This window comes from Gossypium hirsutum, chromosome D02 (assembly GCF_007990345.1).
Source record: "Gossypium hirsutum isolate 1008001.06 chromosome D02, Gossypium_hirsutum_v2.1, whole genome shotgun sequence".
Taxonomy (NCBI): domain Eukaryota; kingdom Viridiplantae; phylum Streptophyta; class Magnoliopsida; order Malvales; family Malvaceae; genus Gossypium; species Gossypium hirsutum.
In genome coordinates, this window is record NC_053438.1 from 11144930 (window position 1) to 11154353 (window position 9424).

General features: G+C 36.7%; 1 protein-coding gene across 3 annotated transcripts; it reads left to right on the forward strand.

Annotated features, from left to right (window-relative positions):
* Nucleotides 1–4110: 4110 nt before the first annotated feature.
* Nucleotides 4111–7119, forward strand: LOC107910422 (psbP domain-containing protein 4, chloroplastic). 3 transcript variants are annotated; one of them, XM_041088427.1, is made up of 6 exons: nt 4460–4637; nt 5247–5889; nt 6037–6144; nt 6232–6343; nt 6441–6668; nt 6792–7119. In XM_041088427.1, the coding sequence occupies exons 2-6, from the start codon at nt 5863–5865 to the stop codon at nt 6854–6856; spliced, it is 540 nt and encodes a 179-aa protein (XP_040944361.1). In that variant the 5' UTR covers nt 4460–4637; nt 5247–5862; the 3' UTR covers nt 6857–7119. The 3 variants fall into 3 exon arrangements, with proteins under 3 accessions (XP_016693747.1, XP_016693749.1, XP_040944361.1); XM_016838258.2 differs by lacking the exon at nt 5247–5889 and having other exon boundaries at nt 4111–4637; nt 6041–6144; XM_016838260.2 differs by lacking the exon at nt 5247–5889 and having other exon boundaries at nt 4129–4637.
* The last annotated feature ends 2305 nt before the right edge of the window (nt 7120–9424 follow it).

Sequence of the window (9424 nt, forward strand, 5' to 3'; positions counted from 1 at the left end):
TGTGTTATTTTGTTTGTCAATTTGAATTAGTTTTATTAGTAGAAGTGGTATAAATTATTCGCTATGATCTTATATTAGCAGGGTATAAAATAAATAAAGACCGTTTTCACGAGATGTTGACAATTTTACGTTCAATTAACGGAGAAGGGGCGGACTACCTTTGTAACATACGTTTCGAACAGTGGGCACAAGCATACAACGGTGGCCTACGATATGGCCATATGACGTCGAACCTGGCTGAATGCATAAATTCTATTCTTAAAGGAACGCGCCATCTACCGATAACATTGGTTGTGCAGAGACATATTTTCATTTGGCAGCGCTATTTCTAAAGCGAGCAGCAAGTTATGCAGGCCAGATGAAGGGAAGCCATGTATGGTGCAGTAAGGTAGTTCAAGAAATTAACAAGGCCAAGGCGAGGGCAAACACCATGCACACAGTATGTCACGATCGAGACAATTTATGGTTTCGCGTGGCAGAGTTTGACAGACCGCACCAAGGTGTTGTTGGCGAGCAATATCACGTACACTTGCGAAATATGACTTGTGACTGTGGGATGTTTGATGCACTTCGTTATCCATGCGCTCATGTTATTGCAGCTTGTCAGAATTTCCGTCTGGATCCGATGAGCTATGTGGATGAAATGTACAAATTAGAAAACATGTACAACGTCCGGAGACACGTTTTCCCACCGGTCCCAGATGAACGTAAGTGGCCACCCGTATCTCTTGCTCTTTTTAAGCTGTTACCGGATAGAGAATTACGTCGTAAACCAAAGGGTCGACCTTGCTCGACTAGAATACGTAACAATATGGATATTTGAGAAACAACCAGTCAACAGAAGTTGTGCGGATGGTGTAGGAATCCAGGCCATACAAGCCGATCATGCCCTAATCGAAATAGTTGAATGTAATTGTAAATAAATTATATTTTTTTAATTATTTATTGATAATTGTATTAATTGTTAGTAACAGTCAAAACATTTTTTCAAATCTAACATTATGTGAATGTAAAAATATTAACTGATAATTATATTAATGGTTAGTAGAATTCTCAAATAATATCAAAATATTCAAAATATTTGTACAAATTAATTAAGCTCATGTTATTACATCAAATAATTTCAAAATAACTCAAAAAAATTTCTATTTTATTATATCAAATAATATCGAAATAACTCAAAACAAATTCTATTTTATTACATAAAATAATATCAAAATATTCAAAATATTTTTACAAATAAATTTAAATACGGCAATCAATGTCTATGCCCGGGGGATTCAGTGCCACATGGCGACCGTCGACGGTTATACGCTAGATTCCTCTTTTGTCTAGATTCCGGTGGTGGTTGTTGTTCTTCCGTCGGGGATTCTGGTTCTTTTGGTGCGACATCTGGTTGTCGGACTTGGGACGATGATCCACCTTCAAAGAATAGTGTATGTGGTGGTGTTTGTATCACGAACAGTGACGGTGTTTGAAACCCATACGTTGGTGGGGATTGGTAAAAAGGAGAGCTCCCCGACAGCCCCTCTTGCGATCCCTTGTGCTCCGCTGGCCTAGACATCGGTGGTCCACTCGGCATAACAATAAATAAAGCTGAACCGGGCATTTGACTCCAACCTGCCATAGGACTCGGAAAAGGATACATATAAGGGTTAGGAAATGCACCTAGCATCATCTGAAAAGGCGGTTGCATGGGTATCATCGGTTGAACTGCTGCGTCGGGTGACTGTGTTGGTGCTCTCGTTGGGCCTGGTGATTGCATGGCTGCTGATGATGAGCCAAGTGAATGACTGGGCCTCGTTGAGGGGCTGCCTTCGTCGTATTGTCGTCTTGAATTTAGAGGCTCGCGCCTTTCCCTTTGGACACGTATTTGCCACTACCTCTCCTCTGGCGTCAGTAAATACGGCTTGCCATGGATCCTAAACCATGGCATGTATTTCGGAACACACGCTAACTTCAGAACGATAATTGGTTCCCGAGTAGGCATATATTCATACCGATCTTTCCACATTTCCATGTATTCAGACCAGTATCTCAGCCAATCCGTATTCAATTACCGAAGGTTGACTTTGTGTTGATCGTCAAACATCTCAGGATCCACGATAATCGATTGTCTACATCCAAACTGTCGTAGCACTCTATCTGACTGGTGCAGCTCCACAGTTGCGTAGTTGATCAACACGACTTTCATGTGTCAAGCTAGTGGATTTTGTAAGAACTCATCCGGAATTACTGCCCGAATTGCCGGATCCTCGTATGGTGTCCATTGAAACTATATGAACATTATAGAAATATTAGTTATATACATAATACTAAATACTAATTACCAATCGACTAGCAAATGATGGAAATATCAATTTTATTTAATACTTACATGTGCTTCCGACTGTTGGTCTAATAGAAGTCGTATATCTTCAAGTTCCGTAGGTAATTGAGCATGACTTGCTGGATGGTTCCACCTAATTAAATAAACTTTTAGCATACTTTTATTTTTAAATATCTACATAATAATTGTAAACTCTAATATAAAATTTACCTTGTTATGAGTGGGAATGTATATGGGTGGTCCACTCGAGGACGAAGAAATGGAAAGCGAAACCGTGCCCATGACTGCAGTAGTGACAGACAGCCTCCGATTTTTACTCTCCTCGGTCGTGTCGCCCCGCACATCTCCTGATATAATGTGGCCAAGACGACAGACCCCCAACTCAATTCACCGGCTGCTCTAAAATCAACGAGTTTCAGCAGCCATCTTAGATGTACGCGGCTCCGTAACAAGTCCGGCATCAAATAACCTCCAATTAATTGAAGAATGTATGCCCGAGCATATCGGATTCTTTCTATTTAAATTGAATCTTCATCCGGATCCGGGAATGTGTCTCGCAACCAGCCCATCTTGATCTTATCTTCGTCCATTTTCTCTAGAATAACGCCCAGAAGCTTGTAGCACACCGCTGACCAATCGCTTGATTGGGCAGACCCCGTGACTGGGTACCCGTCCACCGGTAATCCCAATTGCAGGCTGACGTCTTCCAAAGTGACAGCGTACTCTCCACATGGAAGATGGAATGTGTGCGTCTCGGGTCTCTACCTTTCGATCAACGCACTGATTAGTTTCGGGTCCACCTTGCATCCCCGGCCTACCGTCGCCACGTGCCAAAAACCCGCTTCCCGCAGGTAGTTCTCTACCAACGGTGATGGAGGAGCATGCATATTCCAGATATTGCATTTCAATACCCGATCTACAAACTTTTATAACAAATAATAAATTAATAATTATCTAAAAATGCATAAATAAAAAATTCTTAAATAATATTTAAAAATTATATTTAACGCTTACCATTTTCATTTGTTCCACCGATATGTGATGATTATCAAGACAAGTCAATTCTCCGGCCATTGCTGAAATCGTACAAAATTTTACGGTATAAAAAAATTTAAAAAAAACAATTTTTTTAAAATTATTTAAAAATAGGGATTTAAGAGAAATTTAAGAAGAACTTGAGAGCAAATTGAAATTAAATATGGATTTGAGAGAAAATTTGAAGGAATTTGATAGCAAATTGAGAGGAAATTGAGAGGAAATTTGAGAGAGGATTAGTTTGTGAAAAAACAAAAGGGTGGGGGTATTTATAGTTTTTTTTTACCGTTGGGAGGGGGCAACGGTCAAAAATTTGACCGTTGCACTGTTCACGCGCGGGTCAGATCGCGGCTACGTCAGCGCGCTTTGCTGACGTGGACACAAATCGCGCTCCAGAGGACGTGATTTGTTGCCACGTCAGCAAAGCGCGCTGACGTGGCCGCGATTTCCTGAAACGTCCCCTGACATCGCGCTGACGTGAACGCGATTTCGGGAAAAAGGGCCTATTCCGGTAAATAATAAAATACTGAGTCCATTTCGATAAATTTTTTAAAAAAAATGTTTTTTTTTTGATAAATTGCCTTCAATTCACCGCTAATTTTACTGTACCAAAAATTTTCATAAAATAAATAGTGATGTGTAATTAACCACCAAAGATACAGATAATTAAAAGTTAAAATATAAAAAAGAAAATTTGTGTGCGGGAAAAATTATAGAGAGAAAAAGTAAATAAGATAATCCAGGTGTAAGGCTAAAAATAATGATATATTATCGGGAAGAATCCCAAAAATGAACTGAGATGCCACCTCCTTCACAAATATACCAATTTGACTTCTTCTACACTTCAAATCACAACTTCTCTACAACCTTCTTCTTATTGATTTCTAGATTCCGAGTGTAGGAAGAAAGGACTTCCATTTTCTCTTTACTGGTTGAAGCTCAGCTCTATAAAAAAATATGGGCACCACATTGTTTTCCGGCTGTCGTAGCTTTTCATGGCTGCAACTATCTCTTTCTTGCAGTTTCGCTCACTCTTCTTCATCAGAAAATGGGATTTCAAGGCCAAAAGCTGTTCCCACTTCAAGAGGAAATGGGTTGGTTGATAAGGAAAAGGACAATTCATTGGGGATTTCGAGTAGACGATCCCTTTTGATCACTGGGATATCAGTAGCGTCATCGTCTGTATTAGGATTTCCAGGTGAGGGAATGGCAGTCGTCAAACAAGGTCTTCTAGCAGGAAGGATACCTGGCTTGTCTGAGCCCGATGAACAAGGTTAGTAAAACAGTTTCAATACATCATGCATATGATATCATTACATTCCCCAGTCCCAGCATCTAAATTTGTGAAGAAATTAAAAGGAGAATTACTATTTCTTGCAACTACTTCCTATATTTGTGAGGATGATGAGAAAAAATCATTTTAATATCTTTTCTTCAATCTCTGTGGGTTCCTCTATAAATCAATCTATTAGAGATTTCTCAGTTCCTCGATGAATGAGCTTAAAAATGGGCTTTCTTGAAGAACCCCTATATTGCTTGGTGGGAAATCTGCGAAATATTGTTTATCATAGGTTGACATGTTCCCTTAACAAATCTGGACGGTTTTGTCTCATAATTCTATCGATAGTGTTCCATATTTGATTTAGTGGTATTTGAAGTTATGTACTTGTACAATATTCTTAGGTAAGTGAGCTCACCTTATCTCCAGGAGGGCATTCTATGTTTTATCCTTCACCTGAGACAATAGTTAGACCTCATCACCCAGAAATTTCGTAGGAAACTCTCTTCACTAGGTGCATGTTCGACCTCTTCTTAAGACATTTGGCATAAAACTTGAAACACTTGGTCTGACAAAATCCTAATAGAATCATTTTCACCTCAGGTAGGCTTCAAATATGGACAATTTGATCCAATTCAAGAAATTTTGCACATGTTGTAGCGTCACTCTACCTACACAGGAAGGTGCACGTAGGGCCTTGGCGTCCCAGTAATTAGAAAAATTCCCAAAGATAAAAAAAAATATAATAAGTCTCTTTAAAAAATAGTGAAATCATAAATTAATATATAATAAATTATATTTTGAGCTCTCAAAAATTTATAATTCAATTTTATCCCTTCTAAAAAATTTCTAAAATTGCCCTTTTACCTACACCTGATGATATGGACTATTAGCATATCTAAGCCTTAATCGTAGTAATAAGAGAAGCTTGCATATATAAACTAAGGGCCCAATGAGAGAGGCAAACAAACTCTATACCAAGCACTTTCCTGTAAATACTCAACAACCTCCGATCTCAAAATCAGTGCCTCCATCTGTCCTACTGACTCTTTGCCCCTCCGGTTGAACCGTCTTGAATCACCATAAATTCCTTCACGTATCAACACCATATATTTGACATATTTCCAGAGATGGGTGTCGGATATGATTCCAACCACACACCCATTTCAAGCACATGCTATGTACTTAAGTAACATAGCCAAATAGAAACTAATAAAAGATGAGGCATCGTAAATTTGTGAAAAAGGTAAGTAGACTTTGCTTACACTGAACCAAAAAAAAAGTGAATAGATGGATGTTAAAGACCTAGGCTAGTAGGGAGATAGAAGCAGGGCATATTCTGTATTTGTGGTTATAGTGAAACATCATCTTCACCAGCAAACAATGTGCTCAGACAGGTTGGAGGACTTATCGAAGGCCAGATGACAAGTCAGGAGGGCATGGTGTTGGATGGAGTCCTATCATCCCTTATTCCTTTTCAGTGCCTCAAGATTTTGAAGAGGTACTCAATTCAATTCCATTAACACATTCCCCCATTTCAATCTCTTGACTCTGAGACTTACTTTCATTATATATATCCCTGCAACAGGTTCCTGTATCTATAGCAGATTTAGGCGGTACAGAGATTGACTTGAGGTTTGCTAGCTCGAAAGAAGGACGATTGTTTGTCATTGTTGCACCTGTTCTTAGATTTGCTGACAGTAAGATTTCCCAAACACTTAAAGAGTGCTTCTCTCTTTTCACTTCCATTCCTACTTAAAAACATATGAAACTTGTCTGTCTTGTGATTGTATATAGATCTTGGTGACGATGCGACGATTCAAAAGATCGGACCTCCGGAGAAGGTGATCAGTGCATTTGGACCAGAAGTGATCGGTGAAAACATAGAAGGCAAGGTTCTAAGCATGAACACAGTGGAGCACGATGGCAGAATGTATTACCAATATGAATTGGAGCCACCCCATGTATTGATTACCGCAACTGCAGCCGGTAATCGCCTTTACCTATTCAGCGTAACCGGAAGTGGTATGTACTTGTATCTTACTCCTTAGTACTGTTTTTTTCCAAATCTGTAATCTTTGAAGGCTTGTTCAACATGCATTTACCTATATTACTTCAAGTTTTAATTATTTTTGCTGTTTTCGACAGGTCTTCAATGGAAGAGGCATTACCAGGATTTAAAGAGGATATCCGAGTCTTTTCGTGTAATCTAGTTTTGGATCTCCCTGGATTATGACATGAGTAGATTAGTAGTGATGGATATTTTTACTCTGTAATTTAAAGTTGCAACAAAAACAAAGAGTGTATTTGCAGCACAGTTATAAAATGTGCAACTTTCTTCAAAGTAAGATTTTTGCTGAAAAGCTATACAGCTTGCTAGAAGCCACTTATCTGAACTTGGGATAAGTGTCAGATCTGTGTATATATCCATTGCGGATGTACTCTATATATTTAAAAGATCATAATCTCATTTTCATATCAAGTGTGTTGAACTTGAATGCCTTTGGACTCAACTAGTAACTTTGGCAAGATGTACTCTATATATTTAAAAGATCATAATCTCATTTTCATATCAAGCGTGTTGAACTTGAATGCCTTTGGACTCAACTAATAACTTTGGTTACCATTGTTGAAAAAATTGAATGAATCGATTCGAACATGTCCTTAAGGATAATTTCTCCTTAGGGGTGATACGAATCTCACATAGGATCTCATGGTGTAGTGGTGAAGGGTGTGCTTGAGTCATTTGAATTGGATATTTCATCATTTATTGCAAGTTTTCTCTCTTTCTGTAATGTGCTAAGTTAAGAAGCATGTATAACCTAGGATGAAAGATAAATGTTAACTACAAAAAAAAAAAAAAAGGAGGCCTTTGATTGTTGTTGCAATTTCAGTGAGAGAATTCTAATTGAGCCACAACCAACCTATGAATGACATTGCCCATTGAAAGCTAATTTTACCCTCAAATATCTCCAAATCAACCACACTGAGGGAGACTTGATTTTCTATATTTTTTCATGTATATGAAAGGTTTTTAAAGTTGTGGTATCCTAATAACCATATCCAAACATTTGGAGCAAAAAAAAAAAAAAATGAAGGTTGGGATTAACATAGCACCGGCCATGGGTTTGAGAAAGAAAATACAAGTGGAGTTGTGGAAATGTAGACAAAATTACATTCTATCCTGATTTGCTTACTTGTAAGATTGCAACTCTTTGGTAGGGAAGGACCATGAGAAAAAGCAAAAGGCAATTGCATGTTGATTAATTCAATGACAACCTAGTGTCACGGCTGGCAGATTAAAGCCCGTAACCATTAAGCATAGAATGAATCATAGATGTTAACTTACTAAATAGAGCTCATTTGATTCATTTGAATTGGTTCAATTTGTGGATTAAATAGGGTTTAAGTCCTTTAGGACTTTCAATTATAGATAGACTCTAATATTGACTATCAATGTAATTCAAATTGTACCGTTGAAATTGTAGAAGCTCAACTATAACTAGAATTATCAGGTAAATGCATTATTTTCTTATGGCATTTCAATTCTCTCATTACTCTTTCCTTTCAACTTCACCTCCGTTATATTCTTCGTTGTCATAAAGAATTTCCATAGTCTAATTTAAACAGATTTAAAATAAAGAAATTATCTAACTCACGCGATTTGTCAAATTAAAATGTTAACTCGTAACAATGCTATATGTAATTGATGTGTGTATGAAAACATAAAGATTGGAACCCCTGGATATATATGAAAAAGGAAAATGAGAATGGGAGGGGATAATTCCAAATATAAAAGGCATAAATTCCATTAATCAAGATAAACCTGTTTTTGGTAAAGGGAATGGTTTTGGGGTTGTAAAGATACGACACGTGAACATGACATGCGTCTGTTCTAACCTGCAAATTATATAAAATAAACAAAACTTTGGATGGTAATGGATGAAATTGGAAATAATTGAGAGATGACAAAACTCAGAAAAGAGTTGGTTTATGGAGGGAGAGGTTCCCCATCCCTCTCTCTTTTCACATCTCCACATTCTAAATCTGGGTTTGCCTACTTGATTTAAATGATTTCTTTTATTTTCAAATATTACTATCAAATATATTACCCTAATTCAAAAATACCTCTTAAATTATACTCGTTTTCTCAGATAAGTATCCATGATAGTCAACCATGATCAATGATGACGTGACTCAATCATCAATTAACACGTGGCAAAGAAATCACATAAACAAATCACCTTATTATTTCTAAAAAATGGTAAAATAATTTAAATTAATATTAATATAAAATTAGAAAATTGGAAACATAATTTAATTTTCTTTTTATTTTTTGAAGTTATTTTACGATGTATTGCTTTTGTGGTTTTCTTTGCCACGTGTCAGTTGGTGATTGAATCACACCATCGTTAACCAAAATTGACTAACGGCTGACAACGGAGATATTAATTTGTGAAAAAATAGTTTAGGTACTCAAATTGACCAAAAATAAGTTTTAAGTATTTATTAGGGAAAACGAGTATAGTTTAAGAAGTAATTTTTGAATTAAGCCAAATATATTAAACTATAATATACTCACCACATAGGTGAAAAATAGAACTATGCAAAAAATACATTTATAAAAATGGATATAAATAATAAATAAAATTTTAATTGAACCGATTGAAAATGGAAAAGACTTGGCTTTAAATATTATTATGTCTATATTTTTTTATATAAAAAATATAAAATAATAAAAATATCCTCGAAATAATATAATTTACTTTCTAAAATAAATA

Coding starts and splice junctions, on each gene's coding strand:
- LOC107910422 (XM_016838258.2), top strand. CDS start 4,322: ATGGGCACCACATTGTTTTCCGGCTGTCGTAGCTTTTCATGGCTGCAA. Junction 4,638..6,040: donor GTCTGAGCCCGATGAACAAG/GTTAGTAAAACA, acceptor GTGCTCAGACAG/GTTGGAGGACTTATCGAAGG. Junction 6,669..6,791: donor ATTCAGCGTAACCGGAAGTG/GTATGTACTTGT, acceptor TGTTTTCGACAG/GTCTTCAATGGAAGAGGCAT.